This window comes from Bombyx mandarina, chromosome 10 (assembly GCF_030267445.1).
Source record: "Bombyx mandarina strain Sakado chromosome 10, ASM3026744v2".
NCBI lineage: Eukaryota > Metazoa > Arthropoda > Insecta > Lepidoptera > Bombycidae > Bombyx > Bombyx mandarina.
This window is the reverse complement of record NC_143217.1, coordinates 13,575,339-13,603,004: the sequence shown is the minus strand read 5'-3', so window position 1 is coordinate 13,603,004 and position 27,666 is coordinate 13,575,339. Positions and strand designations below refer to the sequence as shown.

At 37.6% G+C, this 27,666-nt stretch overlaps 1 protein-coding gene across 4 annotated transcripts; it reads left to right on the top strand.

Annotated features, from left to right (window-relative positions):
- The first annotated feature begins 1,333 nt into the window (after window positions 1-1,333).
- Window positions 1,334-24,473, top strand: l(3)mbt (lethal (3) malignant brain tumor). Of its 4 annotated transcripts, none has more exons than XM_089730665.1 (12): window positions 1,334-1,571; window positions 2,460-2,684; window positions 2,768-3,529; window positions 5,766-7,877; window positions 8,565-8,790; window positions 13,513-13,652; window positions 14,161-14,332; window positions 14,527-14,710; window positions 14,859-14,924; window positions 15,048-15,105; window positions 16,791-16,979; window positions 19,252-24,473. In XM_089730665.1, exons 2-12 carry the CDS (start codon window positions 2,532-2,534, stop codon window positions 19,453-19,455), a joined length of 4,266 nt encoding a protein of 1,421 aa, XP_089586791.1. In that variant the 5' UTR covers window positions 1,334-1,571; window positions 2,460-2,531; the 3' UTR covers window positions 19,456-24,473. The 4 variants fall into 4 exon arrangements, with proteins under 4 accessions (XP_089586791.1, XP_089586792.1, XP_089586793.1 ...); XM_089730666.1 differs by lacking the exon at window positions 1,334-1,571 and adding an exon at window positions 1,955-2,173 and having other exon boundaries at window positions 2,768-3,517; XM_089730667.1 differs by lacking the exon at window positions 1,334-1,571 and adding an exon at window positions 1,956-2,173 and having other exon boundaries at window positions 2,757-3,529.
- Window positions 24,474-27,666: the final 3,193 nt, after the last annotated feature.

Below are 27,666 nucleotides of genomic sequence, written 5' to 3'. Positions count from 1 at the left end.
TCCACGGTGAAGGAATAACATCGTGTAATAAAATTATAATTGTAGCAAAATTATAATTTGCGTAATTATTGGTGGTCTCTTGTGAGTCCGGACGGGTAGGTACCGCCACACCGCCTTTTTCTGCCGTGAAGCAGTAATGTGTTTCGGTTTGAAGGGTGGGGCAGCCGTTGTAACTATACTGAGACCTTAGAACTCATATCTCAAGGTGAGTGGCGGCATTTACGTTGTAGATATCTATGGGCTCCAGTAACCATTTAACACCAGGTGGGCTGTAAGCTCGTCCACCCATGTAAGCAATAAAAAAATATCTATCGGCTGATACCTTGGGGTTAGTTTAACTAAAATGTCATGTTCAATGTGCAGCCAATCCCCAATAATACATTTGCTAAATATATTATACACAATTTAGAAATTTATTAAACTAGAAATATTTTATACGACAATACATAAAGCCTTCTTTTGACTGTTATCACTTCATAAGTAAGTATAATAATTCAATCGAACATAGTAATTGCCAAAGGTACCTATGTACTGTGAGCAAATTATCAATTATTATGCATTGACGAAAGTAACCTAATTCAAATAATAAAACATCTCTTGTGCGCTAGTTTGAAAATGTTGTATTTATTAAATATTTTAATTTCACACGATGCATTCTGATACATTAATTCTGATTAAATAACAGCATTTATTTCTAAACAAAGTCAGATCTTTTACCTTACTCTTTTCAAATTTAAACAATTATTCAATTTCTGCGTATTAAAAATTAAGTTAGGTAATTAAAGTTCTTATTTTAAACTACTGTACTTATCGTAACTGAAATCTATATAAGTTGTTAGCATAGATTATACACTTAATATATTCGAGAGTTGTAGCATTTCTTTCTCCTTAATGTAAATATATTTTCGATTAATATTAATACTAATATGAAGCGAAGTTTCCCATCCATAGATTATACACTTAAGCAAAGATGGGAATTAAATATTATTGTTAGATAGGACTCCACATTCACTCTTAACGGCAAAAAAGACCTACAAGGCAGACTATTGGACAAAATTCACAGTTTCATTTTTTCGCTATAGAATTGGAATTAAATTTGATTTTATAATAATTACAACAATGTAAGAGGTCTATTTCCAAAGATCTGCGTACAATCCTAAAACTTCTTTTGTCATGATAATGAAATGTTTTATGCTTAATATGTTGTCAAAGTAGCTTACTTTCTCTGGAATGATACCTATTAAGAAACAAAAGTCAGATTTTTTACTTAATTTAAACTAATTTCTTTTTTGAGAAATTTAAAATTAGATTCCTTCGAGTATTTTGGCTCCATTGCATTTCTTTTATAATTATAAAACTTCGTAAATTTTTTTTTTTCATTTATGTTTAAAACTCGTTGATGTACCAATTTTTATTGAAATCAGCGGATATCAGCGGGAAATATATCCGTATCCTCGAAACTTTATTTCCGGTTATAAAAATGTAATTTTGATATCAATACAATAAATCCGTTTTCCTTGTTTTATTATTACATAGTTATTACTAAATTTACAATTGTAAGAAGGTTGTGTGTAGGTACTTATTAACACTAATTATTGAAATTTTGTTCCATATTATTCAATTAATTTTTAAGCATTACCTTTGAATTTGTGTTTTTTAAGATATATATATGTGATTCAGACAAGATGTTATGTGCTTTAATTAATAGTATACATGCTGTTTGTTTAATAAACTAAATATATTATATAGTAACAATCTCATCGAGATTTCATTGAGAAAAGTAGAATTTACTAAATTGTACGTAATCAAGTTTGAGTCTGGTACTTTAAACTACTTTAAAGGGCATAATTTGACTTGTTCAGGTTTAATAAATGACAAATTAATATTTTACAAAGTTACAAGTTGACTTTTAGCTGAATAATCGGGCGCGAAAGCTTCGTCACGAAAATAACTTCTTGTGATTGGTCGTAATAAATTTATATACCAACATAACAAATTCATGGTACATTTTCGCAATGTTGTCAAATTTATTACCAGTTGTGCTGGGCAGGTAAATATCGTTGCTGTGTTAAATGCAATACATTTTCTTAAATGGTTTTAAAAACTCAGCTTTATTGTGATGTCCTTATAATGAAATTGTGAATTACGCGGGCTCGGGTAGACAACAAGATATGTAAGTAATAAATTTCGGTTTGTGTTTTTCGTACAGTTTCTGATAGGAGGTTGCAGCTCTGTAAAAGTAGCTGCACAATTGATACGAGTGCGACTCAAAAATAAAAACGTATTTTTAACTAATTAAATTATATAGAAATAGAAATGAAAATTAAATTTATTTTAAATCGTAGCAACAATGTAAATTTTCCCAAAAAGTTTTTCGTCACAAGGACATCATTACGCACTCTTGGTGCGTCTTGGATGATTTTTCACTTCGCGATATTTTATTTTTAAATGCATTACAGGTCATCATTAATTTATTGTAAAAGGTAACCGAGTGGCTGTAATGTCCTCGTTATCGTTCTCGGCAACGAGAAATGGATGCACAGCAGTGCAAATCACTTCAAAAGTTTGACGATCCGAAAACGGAAATTTTGAAAAAAAGATTATTAAATTCGGTGAACACGTCGATCGAGCCGAGCATAAATCAGAATAATTCTCAGCATAATGTGCTACTAAACGCATTACGTGTGAGTTTTAAACTAGTTTATCAATATTTAATAAAGTGCATAATATGTAATGGTATATTTTTTATATTTAAGTTTGATTTCAGGCACCAATATCGAGCAGTATGATCGTGTCCTCGATGCAAGCGCCGCAGAGCTCTATGCCTTTAACACACAATTTAGTCACACATTCTTTGGCTCCAGTTAAAATTCACACAAATAACTCTCCTTATCCTCTGCAGTTATCCACTGTTCACGTACCAGTGCAGATTCCTGGCTCTACATCAAATATCAATGTTCCTGTGCAGTTGTCTACAACTTCTAATACAGTTCCTTTGCAAATAGGACCTACTGGTCTCCCAATACAAGTTTCTGGAACAACTAATGTTCCCGTTCAACTTCCAGCTGGTGAAACAATCAATGTTCCATTGCAGCTTCCAACTGGAAGTCAGAACATTCAGCTGACTGGCTCAACATTACCTTCTATGCCTTTGTTGCAAAACAATCAATCTATACAAAGTTCTATAATTCACGTCCATATGGGATCTAATCAAAGACAGTCAAACATGGATTCAGGTACTGATCTAACAGTGACCGCTTCTTCTCAAGTTCAGATGCCAGACTCAACAGGTGTTCAAGTGAAAATGAATACCACAACAGGATCTCAAGTGCACATAGCACCCAATCCTGGTATAGTCCAAATCCCCAACACTACAAATAGTTCAATACAACTTAGAAATTCTGCTAGGCCAATGCCACATGTTGTGTACATTCAAACACCAAATGGCTTAAAGCCTGTGACTAGTACCGATATGATAAGTCAGGCGAGCACCAGTGGAAATCCACCACAAATCATTGTAAGAAGACCAGTAAGTAGATTAAGTAAATAACCTATTAAAATTATATTTGAATATGCTAGTCATATTTCGCACATTTATACAATCCTGAAGATTGTTGTCGTTTACAATAATTGTTAATGCAAACTAAAACATTTCTAAACAATCAGAATGGAGGAATAATTCTAGCAAAAATTCATCAGAATAATTTGGGAGATCATCAAAATCTCTTGTCAGCTTTGTTTTATTACATAAGTGCGTGAATGGACTAGCCTTGTGATAGTAATCATCATCAACCACCCTACAACATGATGTTTAAGTCTCACATGTACTGAATGAAGGCAGTCTTATTCTGGAATCTATGACTGCTTTGGCAAATGGCAAAGTTTGGTAGGGTGGTGGATTGTTAATTGAAATCAAACAAAAAATCAAATAGTGAAAAACAAATATTTTTTATTATACTTTTATGCTAATTCTCACTTTGCATATTTAATATAATCAAATTGTTAATATTATGGAGCAATACTACCGTCACTAACTATTATTCAAATAAGGACCGACATTATTAATGACAGTCTTTTGAAAGAAAAAAGAAAAACAGTTCAGAGTAGAAATATCTAAAAAAAACATTGAATAGGGAATTTGAAATAACAGCATTTATTTCTAAACTTCATATTTGTATTAGATTAGTTCAATAAGTAAAATAGTATGTATGTGATGTGTTTAACCATGGTTTCACTATATATAAGTAGGTGTATGCAAAATCACAATAATGAGTTTAGCTTAAGTAATAATAGAAAATAGAAATTTTAGAATAAAATAGAAAAACATGACCCAATCCATAGAGATTATCCAAAATTAAAGAATTATGGATGTTAGGAAATGACCATATTTAGGATAGACATGAACCTTATAAGTTTTACTTTTGTTCTACGTTTTTACTGGTGGTAGGACCTCTTGTGAGTCCGCGTGGATGGGTACCACCACCCTGCCTATTTCTGCCGTGAAACAGTAATGGGTTTCAGTTTGAAGGGTGAGGCAGCCGTTGTAACTATACTTGAGACCTTAGAACTTATATCTCAAGGTGGGTGGCGCATTTACGTTGTGGTTGTCTATGGGCTCCAGTAACCACCTAACACCAGGTGGGCTGTGAGCTTGTCCACCCATCTAAGCAATAAAAAAAAAGTTTTGTACTTATAGTTAAACTTTATTCATCAATCTATGTTGGTTTTTTTTTTTAACAAACTGAGAAGCACAGCAACTTCCCATATTAATTTCTGCTTATCATTTTTTTTTTTATTGCTTAGATGGGTGGACGAGCTCACAGCCCACCTGGTGTTAAGTGGTTACTGGAGCCCATAGACATCCACAACGTAAATGCGCCACCCACCTTGAGATACAAGTTCTAAGGTCTCAAGTATAGTTACAACGGCTGCCCCACCCTTCAAACCGAAACACATTACTGCTTCACGGCAGAAATAAGCAGGATGGTGGTACCCACCCGCGCGGCATAAGCCCCATATTTTTTATTGAAGTATGTATTTTATTAATATTCTAGAAAAAATTAACCCCAATTTTCTCAATATCATAGTAAAAATATTCAGGCAATGATTTGCATTAAGTAATCATAATTTTTTATATAAAATTTTTTTTCTTTGATCATTTTTTATTATGTTGATGAATGAACTCACAGCTCACCTCTTACTGGGATCTATAGACATCATAATGTGACCACAATCCCACCTTGAGCCATGGGGTCTCAAATGCAATTATATAGTAAAACGTTTATCCTATTCTTCAAACTGGAATGCATGACTGCTTTACTCCAGGAATTGGCAGGGTGGTCGTAACCACCTGTGCGGACACATAATATACTCTACCACCAGCAAATCTACAAAAAAACATCTTCGTTATACTGTACTTTATCATAAATTGAATATTCAGCCTGTATTTATTTAATTGACTTATATCTATGTGATGGAATAATTATCAATTCTATTTTCAGCAAATTAAAGACTATTAATTATTACCATACATATCAAGGACCCATGAATACAATAATGTTTATTACTTTTGCTTTGAATTATTAATGTTTTTCTTTTTTGTTTAAGCAGAGTTTTGGCTAGATATTTCTCAATAGATTTGAATAAACCTTGATTGATAGAAACCGCTATATTAATTTTATTACGACACGTGCCATTCTTTATATATAACGGCTACGTTTTTACAACTTAAAACGGATTGATTTATATATTATTTAATGTTGCAGGTAACAAACAATTCAAACATACATTTGATATCCAACGTAAATAACAAGCCAAACTTGGCCCCTAAAGCATCAAATCAGAATAAATCTTCAATACTGGCTCCAGTAAATGCCAGTCAGCCTATTGTTATACAAAAACCTAAAAATGAAAAAATGATCGTACCAGTCAGCATAGCGCCAAACATACCTAGCAAACAGGCCATCGCTTATTTGGGTTCTGTGAAAAAATCGAACCAAAAACCAGTCAATGAAAATCAGTCCATCTTAATATCGAATAACCAGACAAATGCCAACAATTCAAACCAAAAATTATTTTTGACGCCGATGCCGAAAATTCCGAATACAAAATTTATTTTACCAGTTACTTTACCTGCGACTATGGCGTCTAAGGGACCCATCATTAATCTCCAGATAGCTAACGGCCAAATACAGAATGATCCCCAAGGCAACATCACTGTTATGCGCGATACTATAGATGCCACAGAAATGCCTCCACTTCAGCCTTTAGGCAAATCTAGTTCTATGAATGGCAAAGATAATGCCATACCTCTAAGTCCCAAGGGAGAAAAGCCTTTCGCGATATCCATTCCTGGATCTAGGGCGGAGCCTACTGGCGAACAAGGCGAATATTGTCTGTCTATACCGGAGACGAATGCATCCCTTAATGACGATATTTATACTGTTTCAATAACAGATGAAGACGGAGCGCACAGAGAAAAATCCTTCACATTGGCCATACCAGAAAAAGGAAAAAGCTTATTAAACAGAAATATTATTGATAGGAATGATCTTGCTCCTGTAACTGTTGCAGCTCCTGCTATTTTGAGACGTTCGAATTCTGATAATAGCGATCGAAAAACCTCCAACGCCAATCTGAAGAGACGTATATCACTTTGCACTGACAACATGTCTGGTAAAAATGTGCTTTTAAATTTGTCCTTACAAAAACCAATTACGAAATCTGAGGATGAAACAGAAAATAATGATGATCACCGTGTACCTTCATTGTTCTGTGATGAGAAATTAGAAAAAGATCTGGACACCAAGAATATGGGAGATTCAGATAGTGATGAATACAAAGTAAAAATTGAGACCCTGAAAAGAAATTCCGAAGGATACTATGAAAAGCTTGAGGAATATGTCGATCCTCCGAGAATTAAACAAGAGAATGAGATGTTAGAAGAGGATCCACCTGGACTAATTTGGAATAACGGCATAGCTACCCTACAAGGCAGCAACTTACAATTTCGCGCCAACGAATTCGGCATCATTGATTTAATAAGTGTTTTGAACCATGAGGAAAGTAATGGTACTTGTTCTAAATATCAATCGCCAATGAAAAGGCAACAGGATAAAAAACCTAATTCTCCTGAGGACATGTTCTGCTGTGATGGCTGTGGTTGTCACGGAATGGCGGCAGATTTTATTACTCCGAACTTCTGTAGTGTTACATGCCAGAATGAAGTCCAAAAGGTACTGCAAAAGAAAAGGGATCGTGAGCGAACTGAACTGCTCCGCAAACGAAATAAAATAAAAAAGTTACTTATGAAGAAACAGTTGTCTGATTCGGATATTCCAGCTGACGGTAAAGACGACAAAGTGCCGTTGAAACATTACGATTCTATGCCATCTACGAACCTGTCGGAATCATCTCTGCTCAAGATGTCGGACGAGGCTGTCGAAAACGAAAAGTACCCTTGGATGTGTGGAAAGAACGGTTTCTCATGGATGCGATACTTGGAAGTGTGTAAGGCAAAAGCCGCACCCGTGAAATTATTCAAAAATCCCTTCCCATTAAACAAGAACGGTTTCAGAGTAGGTATGAGAATGGAAGCTATAGATCCTCAGCACCCGTCGTCGTTCTGTGTGGTGTCCGTGGCGGAGGTCCAAGGCTACAGAATGAGATTACATTTTGACGAATATCCTGATGTTTACGATTTCTGGGTGAATGCCGATTCTATAAACATATTCCCGCCGGGCTGGTGCGACAAGAACGGACGTCCTTTGAAGCCGCCTGCCACCTACACGTCCACCGCGTTCTCGTGGCCACTCTACTTGAAGCAGATACGAGCTGTTGCAGCACCAAGGCAACTTTTCCAGCATGTCACCAACTCTGTAAATATTCTTTTTTTATATGATGTTAAAATAGAGTTATGTTTAGTTTGTCTTTACTGAAACTTATGGATACTAACTTCAGCCCTGAGCTGCTGATGGTAAGTGGTTACCGTCGCTTTTAGTCCTCAGCATTGTCAGGGACACAACTCTGGTAACAAAGTAATATTATGTGGCAAAAAAGATTTATTCAAATGTGCTGTATGAATGGAGAACTAAGCAGGACTAAATCCTACTCTAGTCAAGGTCTGCTCTCTGTTCAGTACCTTTTCAGTTACTGTTTGTTATCTGTAAACTACTAAAGGGCGTTATTGTTTGTCATATACTTTCTAATCAGTTTTAGCTGCTCCTAAGAAACTTGTAGATCTGCTTGGACTGTTATGTTATAAGCATCTTCAAATGGGTACAGTTATACAGTCACACAGTTAGATGTATCATTGTACAGTCCTGCTAGTGTCCCATTTGTTTATTTCTTAGAGTGGAAGAGAACCCACCTTGTATTAACCAGCTACTAATGCATATAGAAACGATGTGAATGCTGACACCTAAGTGAGACTATATATTTACTAATACTGTCCCATCCTTTAAACTAGTCACGCTGCTTTGTTGGAACTTATCTTAGCAGGCTTATAATACGAACTTTCAACAGTATAATAACTAATCAAAAAAAACCTTGATGCTATCAAACAGATCTTCAAACCAAACTGCTTCCGTATCGGCATGAAGTTGGAAGCCGAAGACAGGAAGAATGATCTAGTCTGCGTTGCAACAGTTGCTGACACCTTGGACCATCGGATACTTGTCAACTTTGACAGCTGGGATGAGATGTACGACTACTGGGTAGAGCCAAACTCCCCATACATACACCCCGTGGGCTGGGCTGAGCTGAATGGAGTGTCCCTTACGCCACCTAATTGTGAGTAGCCAGTGACATACTATTTTGTTAGGCAACCTGCTATTAGTAATATAGGGTATTCTCTAAAAAATTACATCATAATAAATAAAATGCTACTTTAAATATGTAGCTAATTTGTAACAAATTAAAGTAATTTTGTGTTTCAATAGCCCTAAATGCTGATGTAAATCATGTTACGATATTCATTTCTGAATGAGTGGTAAATATTGATAGTGGTCCTTAGGTTTTCACATGTTACACATGTCACATTTGTTAAAAGATAATTTTATTTTTAATTATGTGCTCATTTGATTAAAATTCCAACATAAGTTTGAAGTCATCGTGGCCTAAAGGATAAGACGTCCGGTACATTCGTATCGAGCGATGCAACGGTGTTCGAATCCCGCAGGCGAGTACCAATTTTTCTTAATGAAATACGTACTTAACAAATGTTCACGTTTAACTTCCACTGTGAAGGAATAACATCGTGTAATAAAAATGAAACCCGCGAATTATAATTTGTGTAATTACTGGTGGTAGGACCTCTTGTGAGTCCGCACGGGTACGTACCACCACCCTGCCTATTTCTGCCGTGAAACAGTAATGTGTTTCAGTTTGAAGAGGGGGGCAGCAGTTGTAACTATACTTATATCTCTTAGAACTTATATCTCAAGGTGAGTGGCGCATTAACGTTGTAGACGTCTATGGGCTCCAGTAACCACTTAACACCAGGTGGGCTGTGAGCTCGTCCACCCATCTTGACCAGAGAGCTTTGTACGAACTACTGATTTGCTGGTTTCGTCATGTTATTATTTTTCATCGACAGTTCAGTTTATCGAATGTTACAAAAACCAAGTGACGTTAATGTCGCGAAGGCACATTTAGTAAGGCAATAAACCTATACGGAGCTAAGCACTCCGCATTCGGAGTGGATTGAATTTCGTTACGGACCACCCCCACCTGACGTGTTGTCTAAATTCTAAGATTTCTTGCAAGTTTAGCTTAGTAAGTTTTCAATTTCTGGGGCTAATGTTGCGAGTGGAGCAGTATTGAAATCATTTGACAAGTAAAGCGAAATCTAAAATTTTACGAGTCCTCTATGGGGCGAAACCGCGCTTCACATCTTATGTCATCAAGCTATACAAAGTTTGACCTCACGTAAGACACTGCTCCCATCTCTCGGTCAGCCTACATCAAGCCAGTCAAACTACATCAAAGTAGTGGCGATAGAAAAAACAACGTCTTAATTGAATATGCAATTTCGAAAAGGGCACATCTCTAAAAATGTAATATATTCAGGAAATGAAAAAAACTGATTATTTTCTAAAGCAGTGTAAAATATAAAATATTAACTTTTGAGATATATTTTAGTGTTAGTTAGCAATTGAAAATTACAGGAATTATTATAAAATGGGCCTTAAAAGTACCTCAAAAGTAAGCCTCAAAAGTACATTATATGAAAAAACGTATTTGACAAAATATGCGACAAGTGCCCTTTTCGAAATTGCACATTCAATTGGAATCTTCCCTACAAACTTTACTTTTCCTGACGAAGGCAGACTGTTATGCGGTCTCCGCGGTGGAAATTCATTCCCCTTCATGTTGAAGGCGCTGACTATCGACATAATACTAGGATGCACTAAAAGTATCGGGAATGGAATATTTCCACTGTTCCTGTCATATTAAAATCTTTTTAATTGAAAACTCCTTGGTTTTAAAAATCGAATACGATTTATTTATTTAAAAAAAGATTCTCGGTCTTGTCACGAGGTTTTGTCAAACTTGTTTGGTCGTTGAGAAAATGGAATTGACTCGAGAAAATTCAAGAGCGATGATTTATTATGACTTTCGAAGTGGTTTAACACAAAAACAGTGTGTTGACCGGATGATTTCTGCATTTGGTGATGAAGCCCCATCCAAAACCACAATTTATCGCTGGTTTGCTGAGTTTCAACGTGGACGTGTCAAGCTCAGTGATGATCCCCGTCAAGGTCGTCCAAAAACTGCAGTCACCCAAGAAAACGTTGATGCTGTGCGTAAGCTGATTGAGGAAGATCGACATGTGACATACCGCGAAATTCAGGCAACTTTAGACATTGGCATGAGTCAAATACAAATAATGTTGCATGAACACTTAGGTGTAAAAAAGTTGTTTTCCCGATGGATACCGCATTCGCTCTGTGAAGAGCAAAAAGCGGCTCGCGTTACTTGGTGCGTCAGAACTCTCGAAAGATTCCACTCAGGATCCTCAAATGCTGTATACAACATTGTATCAGGTGACGAATCCTGGATATACGCGTACGAACCCGAAACAAAAAACCAGTCACGAGTTTGGGTGTTCGAAAATGAGTTAAAGCCAACAAAAATTGTTCGTTCACGGAGTGTTGCAAAAAAAAAATGGTGGCCACGTTTGTCTCCAAAACCGGCCATGTTACGACTATTCCTCTTGAGGGACAAATAACGGCTAATGCAGAATGGTATGCTAGCATTTGTTTGCCACAGGTCGTTTCTGAACTCCGTAAAGAGAACTGCAACCGCCGCATCATCCTCCATCACGACAATGCGAGTTACACCGCGCACAGAACAAAAGAGTTTTTAGAGCAAGAAAACATAGAATTATTAAACCATCCGCCGTACAGTCCCGACCTAAGCCCTAATGATTTCTATACTTTCCCTAAAATAAAGAATAAATTGCGTGGACAGAGATTTTCATCACCTGAAGAAGCTGTGGACGCCTACAAAACGGCCATTTTGGAGACCCCAACTTCCGAATGGAATGGTTGCTTCAATGATTGGTTCCATCGTATGGAAAAATGTGTCAAATTTCGCGGAGAATACTTCGAAAAGCAATAAATACATTTTTAAATAGTAATGTTGTGTCACTTCGTTAATTCCCGAAATTTTCAGTGCCGCCCTCGTATGCACATAAAATTAAGATATAAAAAACGAATTCTAAATACAAATTATCTTACTGCAATACTTATTTCGTAACAATCATACATGATTGTCAATAGATAACGCAGCTCTGCATTATTATATTACAAAATTATAATTTTCAATTTTTATTTATAATAGTGATTTATTTAGAGTATTTTATTATTTATTATAAACCTAGTGTTCATATCCTATTTTACTAGAGTTATTACTTTCTGATGTTAAATGATAACCGGAGCCCATTGATGGCGCAATCTGAAAGCAGTGTCATAGCTTGAGATATCAAAGATACACACATTTTTATAAGCTTAGATCTACTTCTGGAGGCATCTTCTGAAAACCTATATAGGAGTAAAAATTCAATAGGGACGTTTCGGATTTTACTTTCTTTTTATAACGGTTATTACTGTCTGTCCGCTCATCCGTATGTCGTATTTGACTCGAAGACTACCTCTCCATGCATACCCAGCGCCAATTAAAACTTGGAAACCGTTGCCGTCGAGGATGAAAAATAAATTATACAATATTTTCATTTAAACTACTAATCGATATTCGATCATACCCGATATTCGTGTATACGTCTATTATTGTAAAACAGAATTATTCCTAAATATGTTATTGCACAAAACAAACAAACCACTAAATTAACAGGATAACGACACCTCGTATTTATCTGTATTTACGCTTATACTATATTAAAATGAATACATAGCGTTGTGACATTACATTACACTCATTAGTCGGACGATAGCGTCGTAGCGGTGCGGTTCACTTCTTACAGAAAACAGGTAAAGAAAAATAAACCTTACTCGTGCCACGTAAATTTCAAATTGAGTTTTCACACGAATACTGACTCGTAAAAATAATGTGAGTGGACTGTAACCACAGTAATTAATTATGCATTGACTGTATCATTACTCTCCTTAATTTTTATTGACAACTAAACTGTTTTAATTTCATTCTATCTGGTGTCAAACTGTTTACAATCTCATAGTCCAATGTATGATTGCTCTGAAACTTAACATGGCAGGGTCTGTCCAGTGGCGTTTTAGGCTCCATGCTCTACCATTTGTATTATAAAAAAACGAGTTTTATTATTTCCTTTCGATATATACTAAAATATAAGTAAACGCATTGTTGGGTATTATTTATTATTTCTGCTTCTTGTATCTTGCTTATCTAAAATATTTGAAGCGTTAGACATTGTTTTTAGAAAAAAACATGGAATGACACCATCTTTTTTTTATTGCCCTTTTAGGCAGACGAGTATACGGCCCACCTGATGGTGAGTGGTTACCGTCGCCCGTGGACTTCAGCAATGCCTGGGGCAGACCCAAGTTGCTGCCTACCATAAAAGCTATTATATTTTAAACAAGTTTTAAATTTAATTTTTGAAACATAATACCATAATATATAAAATTTCACATGTTAATATTGATTATGTGTGTAAAACTATCTTGAAAAAACTATATGTTTTAAAATAATTATAATATGTGTTTTAAATTATTTTATATTTCATGTGAATGAGTTTTTTTACAACAAAAAAAAACAGCGGATACATTATGCTTTCCAAGCTTTAACATAATAATTTTATTGCATATATCCTTTATCATGTGATTAACAACTCTGTGTCCTTTACACAAAATCTAATTTATATATCAGCATGAATTTACCTTACTTTAAAGTTGAGGGATGTCAATGTTTATTGCTGTCTAAATGTTGACAGTTGATTTCTGTTTTAAGTATTACGAGGGGCCAGTATGCTAAGCTATTGCGTAGTTTCACAACTTAATCCTTTATTGTTTACAGTTTACAAAGATCCTGACACATTTTCGTGGGAGAGCTACCTGGCAGAAACTGGTTCCTCTGAAGCCCCACCTCGAGCCTTTAAACACCGTTTACCTCAAGGATTCGAACCGGGCATGAAACTAGAAGTAGTTGATAAAAGGGTAATAAAGATAATTCTATATTTATAACTGGATTGGATAAGTAAAATAGCACTAGTTACAAGTTGATTTGCATATTATTATCAAAAAACCTTAAGTCCCCATTATGGAAAGTAAGTATTACACAGCACCAAATATATTATCTCCATTACTTCGTAAAATAAATAAATTAATGTGTAAAGTAGAACTGAATTGTAATTTTTTGGTCAGGGTCTGTAAATTACGTCTCATTGAGTATAAAAATTGTATTTATTAACAGTTGTCAGTTTTTATAGTACTTTATTGTTTAACTATATGTACTTGGAAGTTTCATTTCAAATTATGAACATAAACGCAAATAGAACATCTCATGTGTGCTTCAGTTCACATTAAAAATTACCAACTTATCATCGTTTCTTGATTGTTCTATCAATCATCCAATGACCATTCAGTTTAACTTAAAGAAAATAATTGGGAAATGGTTGCTGGTTTCTAAGTTTATTTGTCAATTAAATTTTTTGGTTTTTCACAGGTGCCATTCCTGATCCGTGTCGCCACGATAACGGCAGTGAAACGTCACCAAGTTCGAGTATCGTTCGATGGTTGGCCCGACGACTTGTCATATTGGTTAGATGACGATTCACCCGATTTGCACCCGGTAGGATGGTGCCTTAAGACTGGACACCCACTCGAGCCACCACTCAGTAAGTTCAAATTATATTTAAAATTATAATGAAATTATGAAAAATAATAAAATATGTTGTATCAGTAATTTAATTGCTAAATTCTGGTGACGAAATTGAAATTGGCGTTCCCAGGTTTCAAACACTTTATACTTTCCATGGTGACAGGTTACTAAAATGTTCAATAAAAATGAAGTGTCCGTTATGCATTTAAGGTCCGGAAGAGCTAAGTATGAGAGGTCCGTGCGGCGTCGGCGGCTGCCGCGGGCTGGGCTCGGCGCACGGCGGCGCCCACAAGCAGCACGTGTCGGCGCACGCCTGTCCCTACGCGCGCCCCGCCGCCCTGCACGCGCCCCGCACCCCGCGCACCCCCGACCTCGTGCTGCCCAGGGAGAGGAGGTACGTCTCCTTACTCACATTGTCATTCAAATGGTAAACACATCCATATTACAATGCAAAGCAGACTGCAACTTTATGTTTCTTGCCTGGAATATGCCTTATGCCATTAAAAACATGTCATTGATTCATTGTTTACCACTGCTTACAGGGTTCTAGGGAAACCATTAAAGTCGAGACCTGCTAGCAGTCTGAACAACAACGCACCCAAAGATAGGTATGGATTTAAACTTACAAAATATACAACAAAATATATAACTTACAAAAAACTCTAGAAACTAGACTCTAGAAAATTATAAATTCTTTGAATATATTTTATGTGTTTTTTGTATTGTCTCAGGCCACGCGGAAGACCGCCAAAACACAAGCGGGTTGAAGAAGTTGTGAAGAATGATCCTGTAAGTGTACTTTATTATTTACAAAATACGCACTGTGATGTCACCTTCCTTAAATTCGAACTTGTTACAGCTTACTAGCTCTAAAGCCTTGTTCGGACTAGGCGAGTATTTTAGTCGAGTACCGAGTAATCTAGCAGCTAAATGTGTCTGAACAGCAAAAATTTAGTCGAGTAGGTTAGTAAATAAATTAATGAAGTCAATCCATTTTGTTCTATTTTTATCGGGCGAGTAGCGTCTTCCACCACGCGTCTTTGCTCACTGGCTCACTGACTAAACAACTCCGAACCTGTCGATTAGTCGAGTTCATTAGTGGCACTTCTCAAATGGGTATCTTTGCGCTGAATATGAGAGTGTATTTTCGACAGAAAATTCACATAACTTTCAGACATTCTCAAACTATCTAAATATTCTTTGGGATCTCTTCCAATGCTAATTCCTTCAGAAGACTAGTAGCTCCTAGTTTATCTCTTCTATTGATCCATTTTCGTACCCATAACTTATTTTTCTTAATCACAGAAATTTCCTCATCCACCTCTTCTAAAATAGCCATTACGTTAGCCATTACCTTAATCAGTTTATTCACTCTATTGCGTTGCAGCCTGTTCATCTTGCAAAACACCACTCATTTGTGTACTCTACTGGACCGTAATCCGAACGATTTATGTGCAGTAGCAAGTAGTTTAGCCACTAAATTACTCGGTACTCGACTAAACTACTCGCCTAGTCCGAACAAGGTGTTAGAGTCGCTTTTTTAACCCTGGTCCATAAACTAGTACTCCATTTACAGTAGAATCACCAACCAGCAAACATGCTGTCGTATTTATTATAGTAAATACACCCGCCTTTTTTGCATCATGTTTTACAATTTACTATGACAAAATGTACCCTAACTTATGTTATTCCAGATTAAAAACTATTCTTGTGAGGAGAAATAGTATCCAAATCCGTTCAGTATTTTTTTGCGTGATTGAGTAACAATCAACTCCAACACAACTCAACCTAAACAACAACAACAACTTGCACATTAACATTAATATTATGAACTTCTATTTGACAGTATTAGTATGAACTTACCTTTATGTTCATACAACGAAGAGCAAAATATTTGCACAGATCATAGTAAATCTGAAGAATTTTGGATCTGAGTAGTTATAAATATAACGCGAAAATGTTAAAAGTAACAAAGAATCCATCTAAAACCCAACAGATAAAGTATAGATTGTTAAAAGTTGTTGGCATTGATCCTGATGAAATGATAATAGGATTTAAAAAAACACTTTCTCTATTACGTCAGCAAGGTGTCTCTAGTAAGAACCAAATTCTAGATACAAACAACAAATCACTTACAAAATACAAAAAAATAGTCAATAATGTTAACTAGTTTTACAGTATAGTATTGTGTGATGTCCTGGACGATTTTAAAGTATTTGAAACATCTGCAATAATAACATAAATTAATTAAAATGAAATAAAACCATAAAAGTTGTAGTTATTATGCCTATTGCTCGTAAAAATAAAAAATACTGAGCTATACTCAATTTTCAAAATGAATCTGAACTAGCCACGATTTCATTACAATACTTTAGAATCTGGGACTAAATTGTATTAGTGTATTATTATTATAATTATTGTTTTACAAAATGTACTAGCAGCTTTTGTTAATGCTGGTAATATTTAAATTTCAGATGTCTGATGAGGACTCGATCGCGAGTAGCGGTTGCAAGCGATGGCGCGGCACGAACCAGGACAGCGAGTCCACGTGCCGCTCTCCCGCGCCCGCACTCACGCCCGCACTCACGCCCGCACATGCTGTACGGATCAACGCGCACCTCACGCAGCTGGCTCTACCAGCCGACCCTGCGCTCTGGACGCAGGTACGACACTACCATACCCACTCGCATCTCAGCAATTACATTTTGTTACAATGTTATATTTTAAATTATAAGAGATAGATGGAAGAGGTATTTTGAAAGGTTGATGAATGAAGAGAATGACTGGAGTGGTGAACTGCAAAATGTTCCGATAAATACTGGTGTAGTAAGGGAAATAAGTATGCAAGAAGTACGAAAGGCTGTACAAGATATGAAGAATGGAAAATCTACTGGACCAGATGGTATTCCAATAGAAGTGTGGAAGTTTCTGAAAGCGGATGGATGCACGTGGCTGACTTTATTCTTCAATAAATTGTTTCAAGAAGAGGCCATGCCTGACGAGTGGTGCAAAAGTTCACTCGTGCCTGTATTTAAGAGCAAAGGTGACATACAGGTATGCGACAATTATAGAGGAATAAAGCTCATGTCACATAGTATGAAAGCTTGGGAGAAAGTGATAGCGAGAAGAATGAGAGATGAGAGTGAGGTATCACAGAACCAATTCGGGTTCATGCCGGGACGCAGTACAACGGACGCCATTTTTTCCCTGCGCCAATTGTGCGAAAAATATCGCCGTGCAAGTAAAAATGTGCACATGGTGTTTGTTGATTTAGAAAAAGCGTATGATAGGGTTCCCCGTGAGGTTTTGTGGTGGAGCATGAAAGTGAAAGGAGTGTCAGGGAAATACCAACGGCTTGTTCGAGCTATGTACGGTAGAGCTAGTACGTACGTACGCTCCGCAGCTGGCGATAGCGACGAGTTCAGTGTGGCGGTAGGCTTACACCAGGGATCAGCTTTAAGCCCTTACCTGTTCATCCTAATAATGGATGCCCTAACATCGGACATACAGGAAGAGGCGCCTTGGTGTATGCTGTTCGCCGACGACATTGTTCTCGTTGGAGAGGAAGGGCCTGAGATACAGAGGAGATTGGCAAAATGGAAAGAAAGGTTGGAAAACGTGGGTTTGAAGATCAGTCGAACAAAAACCGAGCACATGTTTTGTGATTTTGGTGGTTCTTCAGACTTCACGCCAATCGCCTTAGATGGTGTATCCCTGCCAGTCTGCTCCGACTTCAAGTACCTCAGCTCTATACTCCAGAACGACGGCAACATAGACCGGGACGTCACAAATCGAATAAACGCTGGTTGGATGAAATGGCGACAGGTCTCTGCAACAGCATGCGATCGTAGAATGCCCCTTCAACTCAAGGGAAAAATTTACAAAACGATCATTATACCTGTCGTGCTGTATGGATCTGAGTGTTGGGCGATGAAAGTTAGCATGAAAGAGGAGTGCATGCGGCAGAGATGCGAATGTTGAGATGGATGTGTGGAGTGACAAGAATGGATAAGATAAAGAATGAGTATATCAGAGGAAGTATGAAAGTGGCCTCGGTAAACAACAAATTAAGGAGCGGACGGTTAGCGTGATATGGACATGTGATGCGTAGAGAGAAGATGCATGTGACTAGGAGATGTATGGAAATGGTAGTGCAAGGTAGAGGGGGAAGAGGTCGACCGAAGAAGACATGGATGGAGTGTGTGAATGACGATATGAGAGAGAGAGGAGTGAGTGTTGAGATGACGACTGATAAAAGAGAATGGAAGAGAAAAATTAGCTGTGCCGACCCCATAAGGTGGAGAAAAAGAAGAAGTTATATTTTAAATTATTATTTATTTCAAGGGGAAAAAATTGTTACAAATTATATATTTCATAAATAGTAAACCACGTATAGGCGTAGACAAAAATTAAATAAAATAATACATTTAAATTATAATAGGAAGCGATTAATAAAGTTCTCTACTGCTTTAAGTTTTTAGTGAGGATTGAGAAATAAGCCTTTGTTCATTTATATACCACTGCGCCTTTAATACTAAAATACTTAGTTATCAGTAATCTCCTTCTCCTTCAATCGATTGCTCATTGCTGAGCATCGACCTGTGACCCTTTTTTGTGATTTGTAGCCACTTATGTCGGTCAGTGGTACAGTGGAAGTGCGTCGCTCAGTCTCGGGTCCAGGTGCTTGGACACTTGATGACTCCATCTTTTTCGTAATCTAACTAACATGTTATTCAGTCTTTAATTAAACAATATAAAAAAATCACCCAAAATGCCAACCGTTGTAGGTGTGAGCTATGAAATGAGTCATCTTCAAAGCTCTGTGATTACATTGTTTAATCTACCATACAAATTGTGATTACATTGTTAATTTGAGACTCCTTGAAGTTTTCACTATATATTACAGAATAATTATATTGTCTTTTATTTTATTAGGAAGAAGTTTCGGCTTTAGTGGCGCGAGTGGCAGGAAACACTGCAGGTGCCGCCACTGCAGCTGCTCAGATGGGTGGTGCTGAGCTTGTGATGGCCTCAAGGGAAGAACTTGTCGCCTGTCTTAAACTTCGACTAGGGCCTGCAGTCAAACTGTACGCAGTGCTCTTGCAACTTCGTCAGATATGTTCGGCTTTACCTTCGTGACCGAACACGTGTGTAATCATGACTATGTAATGTGTCAATGTGGCCCAATGAACTGTGCTCCCCGTGATCAGTGGTATATTGTATGTGATTGTCTTTTATGTTGAAATAACTATTTTTCATCAATTTTCTATTTTACCAATATTAAAATGTTGAGCAATACTGTGGACGTATCATAAGACAATGATTCTCGAGTTAATGATATTAATGCATTGAAAATTTATTGCAAGTTACAAGAGAGACAAGTTGTTGAGAGAGAGACAATACGTGTCAATAATTGGTTACCAGTTAGTGCTTTAACAGCGTTTCTGTAGTTATTGAAAGAATACAAAAATAAAAGTGTGATTATGTTTATTAACTAATTTGTTTTTGGACCCAAAAATAGTGAAATGTAGAGTATTTTTCTTATCATTTTGATTGAGACAACATTGTTTGAAAGCTATGCTATGCTATTCAAATTCAATACAATCTCATTGTGACAATAAAAGTAAAAACAAAATAAAAGGTGTTGTGAAGTGACGTACGTACAAAGTATTAAATCAGTGTTTTATAAAATAAATTCTATGTTTTGATGTCTGAAGTGATGGTTGAAAATCTATGATAAAAAATAAACTTTAGTGGAAGAAAAATCTGTGCTAAAGGGAATATAATGGACTTAATATATTTAATTTATTCATAGTATGAGTTTATGTAAGTCATTTGATTTTTTTAAAGGACTTTTGTTTAGTTATTAAGATACAGTTTAAGTTCAGCAATATTTTTCGAGGCTATAAATAAGCACGCTTTTATTTTATGTTTGAATTAACCTTTAAGTTAGATTTAATTATTTAATGTGAACTTATGTTGGTGCATATAAATTTGACAGTGTTGTTATCAATGTTAATGAAGGGCCTACCAAAATAATATTATATAGGATGTTCTTAATCGTTAATCAAGAGAAATCATTTTCAACTAATACATTTCTTTGCTCTTTCATAAGTTAGTTGTATGTATCCACATATAATCCTATAAGTCTCTCCAAAGAAGTGTCTAATGCACACACACCAGTATGTGTACCTACTTTTATATATTACACAATTTTCTTCATAATCTTAACATAAATACAGACCAGTTTGGTATTCAGAAATTTGAAAAAAAATCAGATGTTCAAGTAACATTATCAAAATGCAATAAAAAATATTCTGTATTCAATTTTTAAACTTGACAGCATAATGTGTACTCTAGATTCTAGTATTGGTTTAACTCATTTACTAAAAACCTTCGCAGTTATATTATGCTAAAGAATATTTTTTGTCGACTTTATCGAACGTTTTCGTAACTTCACGAGCAAAAACCAGGTGATTCCGGACACGATTGTTCAATTTTGTGCACCCAATGTCATATAATATCAACAACTACCCAATAATCAACATAAACATTAGCTCCGGTGAGAGGCTTTAGCTCTTGATTGATGGTTCATTTTAAGGTAGTATTCCGATGTTGGCGACCAGGGCGACAGGCGACCGCGACCTTGGTTGGCTGTCGCCTGACGACCAGTGGCATTCCGATGTCAACGCGACCGACGGCCAGTCTGTCCGCAGTTTTTATTGCATACAGTTGTGTTCTAGTGCTCAGTACAATTATGTCGGACAATTTGTCCGCAACTAGGAAAAGAGCTAGATGATACACATATTGTTGTTTGCCTTGCTTTCGGAAACAAGAGTTTTGCCAATTTCTTCACAAATATTGTCTCGAATAACATTATCTCGATATGAGCGGAGTGTCGAATCGTATGTAGGTGGTTTTTTGACACTACATCTATTAATAATTCGTCATCATGTGTGGAAAATGATGCCGTTTTGACGTACAACGTGGCGGGTCGCGCGGCGGCACTGCTCCAGTAGCAGTAGCGTCGCGCGACCACGGTCGCTTGCTAGCCACGCCCACAGGTCGCTTGTGTCGCTTAGGGTTCCATATAAATTCATACCAAGCAGTAAGTCGCGCGACCCGGTCGCGGTCGCCAACATCGGAATGCTACCATTACGATACACTATGTCGTTACGATACAGGGTGTAAAGAAGCCAACATTGAAATAAACCACAAATCTAACATGAACGAAAAACAATATTGATTGATTGAAATAATAACATCTATTAATCGCTCTGATAATCTCTGTTAAACAACCCAGAATAGGGTATGAAGGTAGCTAATTGGCAGGCACACTCGCGATACTTTGGAGGCGGTACATTCGACATGTCATGAGTTGAATATGCGCATCTAACTGCACTGCTACAAAAATAGTCAAATATTATTTGTAACAATCTTCCAAATTGCATTGTCTGCCGCCTCATTTTCATATAATATGCTTCTAAAATATCCTGTATAAATTTAAATGAAAAAATTAGGAATTTTGGTTCCTTTTCACCTTATAGTGTACAACTATGTATATCAAAATTTCTGTTGGGTTCATGGTTTTGCCGTCCTATAAGTAAACACACATATCCTTAGTCGGTATGATTTTTTTAAATTATAAATTTTAATATCATGACAAAAAATTTAAATCGAATCTAAACATGACTTTGAATTTAATTGAAAACGACCAAAAAACAATTTACAATTTAAAAGTCATATATACCTTTTCTGACAAAAATTCAAATTAATAAATAGACTAATGCTTTAATGAGATAAAATCCCTAAGTTTATCATGGTTTCATGAAATCGTTTAACAAAAATTATGCCTTTTGCGATATAATTATAATCCAATTTCAAAATCAATTAAATCCAATTTTAGTGTAAATGTGACTGAGCACAAATCATGCTTTAAATTGGGGTTGTGATTAGTTTTGACGGTGCGACGGTATCACGATATTGTATGTCCTTAAATGTAAGCCTGTTCAATATTGAATACAACAAATCCTCAATGGAACGCTATTTGGTCTGATTTCCTGTTCTTGCTGATCATTTAGTTAGTAATATGACTTCTCGACTCTTAAGGTACTTGAGACCCAGTTTGTCTAAAATATCGTTTGGACATATTCTAAAATGATTATGTTCAAGCGAGTCACTCCCTTATTTCATGCTGGGATAGTCTCATGTAAGTCTCACACTTATACCCTTAAGGGTCTTTCGTGTCATCCCCGAGTTCTACACCACAAGTCTTAATGTTACTCACGTGAGTTAATATCAAAGTTTTTGAGCCTAAAGACAGACATCTTAGTCTGGATAACCTTGACTGTCCACTCTTATACTTGATGCTTATTAGCCGGATCCACACCGAACGATCCAAAATGGATCGGCGATCCCGCGATCCAAGATCGTGATGCGTGGAGCGTGGATCGTTCTAGATTGATCCAACAGCAATCTTTTGCGATCCTGACTGGCTGCTCCAACGCGCTCCTGCCGATCCATACTGAATCAGTTGAATTTTATCTGGCTATGGAGTCACACGTGCAACGACGGCGACGAATAGCCGTAGCAGCAGCAAGCTACATTTTACTTGTATATTTACGGCAAAAATTACGAAAACGAAAAACACACTATTGGGTTAAAACAATTTTTAAAAACCGGTTGGAATATGGGACTCGTCTTTACAAAGAGTTAATTGATGATGGAGCTGAAGCTAATTTTGCACGAATGACTGCAAATCAAACATTTATTCTCCCTATATAGGGAAATTAAACGGATACATTGCGAATTATCCATAACGGCGGATCACGTGATTCTAAATCGTCCAGACCGCGCGCGTCAAGCGACTGAGGCCCCTTTGTGCGTGACCAAAAAACTGACAACAACGGATCGCACGCAACGGATCGCCGCGCGCGATCTGAGCGCTTTGGATCGTCCGGTGTGGATCCGCCTATTGATATTTTTAACTTTCAATATCAATAAAAAAGCCAACTTGTCTGACTGTGAAACAAACCTTTATCACAAACTATGGTAAACTTCACTAGAACTGGTGAAGATTAATATTTTAATGTGAAGTTTACTATAGTAATATTATTAGGCTATGATGGTTGTAATTACTATGACGTGTGTATAAAAAGTATTCGTGATTCATTATAAACGTATAAAAAGTACTGAAAAATATTTAACTAAATGAGTAAAATCATGCCGGAAATAAAAATCACAATATTCTCAATGATAAAGAAAAATGAAATATTTTTTTTAATAGTAAAAATATTCCTGGTTCAATTTTATAACGGTACAATTCCTATCGAGTCTCCTGCGTCATGTCCCACTTTATTCAAAAATGAAAGTTTGGCCTTTAGCTTTCAGTAAATGCTTTCCCGTCAGTGACCTCAAGGTAGATGACCTAGGATAAGTTCATGAAATGCCTAACTGAGAAATATTTCGTCCCCACATTACATCTTGTCAAATGTAATTCTTTTAATTTTCCCATTTACCATTAATATAATAAATTGTTGACAGTTTTCTCTTTGGTGACCTTAAATATTATAAGTAATCTTATTTCAATTATGTTTTGTTTCAAGTAAGACTGCCTGCATAATGGATTGTAGGAGAACAAGTAAGGAAACAATTTAGTGTTATACCTGTACATATTAAAATTTATAACCGTATTCTTACGCCAAGTCGATTGTAATATAATAATGTATATTAAAAAATGGCAAAAAATACGTAGTATTCTATTTTCAATGGCCGCAAATACTTGTTCGTGTATTAACATTTTTTTGTTAATTCTTATGAATTCAATTAATTTTAGAGTTTTTAAGTGTTGGCGACTTTTTGTTAGTGCATAATGTTTTAAACTTAATTTTATGCCTATGAAGTTATCGCCATATTTACTAATGATATTTAAATACCATGAGTCATTTCGAAGTTGTTACCTAAATATTGTTAAATGTAAATAACTCATAGGTTTCTCAATATATTTTTACAAGCTGTAGTCATGTACATATTATGTAGTTAGAAATATAAGAGTTTTATATTCTAGCGAGGGGCGCGCCATTTTATTGTCGTGAAATACTAGAATGTTGTTCTTTATCTGTAAATAATAACAATAAATTGTCGATTTAAAGTTTTTACTGTGAGTTTTAATTTACATTCCATTTCTGTTGTCATCAGTGGTACGACTTATTTCGCGAAATTTTCGGGATATATTTTCTATTTCAAAAATTAAAAATACTTCAAACTTCAATCACAAAATTTAGTCAACATTACTAAAAGAATTATGTTCAATTCTTTCATTTTAGAATTTTTAGATGAAACATGTTTTCTTGCCACTAAAGTAAATCTCAAATTGGCCCTTTACGGCTATGAAATTCATATTACAATAATTACTTAACTTAAAAGTTCCAGGAACTTATTTTTTCATTACTGGCTTATTACTGGTGGTAGGACCTCTTGTGAGTCCGCACGGGTAGGTACCACCGCCCTGCCTATTTCTGCCGTGCAGCAGTAATGCGTTTCGGTTTGAAGGGTAGGGCAGCCGTTGTAACTATACTGAGACCTTGGAACTTATGTCTCAAGGTGGATGGCGCATTTACCTTGTAGGTGTCTATGGGCTCCAGTAAGCACTTAACATCAGGTGGGCTGTAAGCTCGTCCACCCAAGCAATAAAAAAAATAAAGGAACCATAGATGAAACACTGAGAAAACGGATTGGCAGTCTTACGGCCTGGCCACGGGGATCGGCGGTGCGAACAGCGAAGCGGTGGACGAGGCGACCATTCGCGCAGCACCGTTTGCAGGCCACGGGTACTCACGTTCGCCGCCGCGACTAGTAAGGAAGTCCGATAGCGAAATGTCTATATCGAAATTATCTCGATATTGCTTACAAATTAATAGTTTTTTGGTTCAGGACCTATTATTTGGAAAAGATTGTGAAGTACATGATTTGAATAAGAATCGGAGTATACCTATAGATGGAGAATTCCACAAGAAGTACGAGAAATACTTTGGGTGGCTAGACTTCCAAATAGCTGGTCTAGCTAGTATTTCAACTATATATTTTTTTTATTGCTTAGATGGGTGGATGAGCTCACAGTCCTTGTGTTAAGTGGTTACTGAAGCCCATAGACATCCACAACGTAAATGCGTCACCCACCTTGAGATATAAGTTCTAAGGTCTCAAGTATAGTTACAATGGCTGCCCCACCCTTCAAACCGAAACGCATTACTACTTCACGGCAGAAACAGGCAAGGTGGTGGTACCCACCCGCGCGGACTCACAAGAGGTCCTACCCCCAGTAATTACGCAAATTATAATTTTGAGGGTTTCATTTTTATTACACGATGTTATTCCTTCACCGTGGAAATCAATCGTGAACATTAAAATTTGTTGAGTACGTATTTCATTACAAAAATTGGTACCCGCCTGATATTCGACTACCGATGCATCGCTCAACACCGGACGTCTTATCAGCTCGGCCACGACGAGTTTAAAAAAAAAAAAAAATTAATAAAAAATATAAAATATAAAAATTTCGGCGTTCATTTTTCGCGGCGAAAACAACTAAACTCATTTAATCACTGCACTATTCGCCGCGACTACCGCTCGACTCCGTGGCTTGCGCCGCGCCGCGCCGTCCATATTCATGCATTTGTTTTGCTCGCCCGCCGCATCGTAAGTCGCCCGCGCGATTCGCTCGGTACATTTCGCCCCGGTCGCTTCGCCGGTCGCCGGTGCGCGTGGCTTGTTAGGTACATTTCTATGCTCCTATTTTAGTCGCTAGACGCTTCGCCGTTCGCACCGCGCGAATATTCGTATCGGCGAATGTCCCGTGGCCAGGCTGTTAAGATAAATTCAGTTCCTGTTTGAATATGCTACAGTAGGCAGCTTTTCCCCTGGCATTTCTGACGTCCATGAGCGACAGTACCCACTCACCATCACGTGGGTTATGTGCTCGTCTGCCTACAAGGGCAATAAAAATTTTTTTTTGGTCAGGAGGAAATCGCCGGGATGGCGGGCGGGGCGGAATCGAACCGACTAAAACCGGTCGCTCAACAACCCACGTCCGAGCCTCGCATAAGACAGAACTCATGAAAAGGCAAAGGGGGGGGAGTGAAGCGTTTAGTGAGGAGCACATTTCTCCTATCACCCTCGGGACGCCGGGCCAGCGATCGTCGGCCCCACGACCACCAGCCCTCTCGGTCGGCAGGCTGTCCGAAGCCCGCCTAGATGGCGCCGGTTTGAATGGGTTATCCTACGAAATACCCCGCTGGATCAGAACCAGCGTGGGTCGAGGATAGCCGGCCTTCTATCACCCGGATGCTCTTATGTAAAACGCGTGCAGAGCAGCTTGTACGTCGTGATCTTAGACCCCATTCGCCGGGCCCCAGACCGACATATGAGGCGGACCCGAAACACTTAGAGGGCCAGGGCTTGGGCCAGATCCACCTCCCTGGCCCCCGCTCGATGGCGGCGGGTTTGTGCGTCTCTCACGCGCCCCGCCGCCTCCTTCTACGAGATGGTGCACTCGCAGAAGTCGAGCATCGCCTTCCACGACTCGTCGTCGCCGAGCATCGATGCCACAACACTCGGCAACGACAAGTCGTTTCCTATTTTTGCAACGAGGACACGGCGCCACCCCTCCCATGCTGGGCAGGCAACGAGCGTGTGCTCCGCCGTGTCCAAGTTGCAACCACAATGGTGGCACTCTGCCGTCGGCTCGGCTCCGATCCGGTGCAGGAACTCACCGAAGCAACCATGCCCAGTGAGCACCTGCGTGAGCCGGAAAGTGAGGCGTCCTCTGTCACGATTCACCCAATCCACAAGGACCGGGCGAATCGCCTCGACGGTCCTACGACTAGCCGAAGGATCAGCCAGCTGTCTGGACCATGACTCCAGCACGGACCGCTGAGATTGGGCCCTCCACGCTCTGACCACACTGGGGCTGGGACGCGCCACGCCCTGGGCACGAAGGTCTGCCCACCACTGATAGTCAGCGGCGAGCGCCTCCGCTTCCAGAACCCAAGGCGGCGTCCCAGGCAGTACACACGCCGCCTCAAAGGAGATGGTGCGATAATCACGGATGAGTGGTATGGAGTGTAGAACTTATCCTCTTTACATTTAGAAGCTTGATGTGTTAAATATGGATGTCAGCAACTTAAATTAATAAAAAAAAAAGCTTTATTGGAAATGGACAACCTACAATATTGTAGGAAGTTAATATAAATAAGAAACGAAAGCATCAGATAGGTTTTTTTCTTAACAATTAATATCTGCCAGGGAGCTTAAGCGGCGGTAAATCTAACACAATTGTTTTGTGGATGTTGT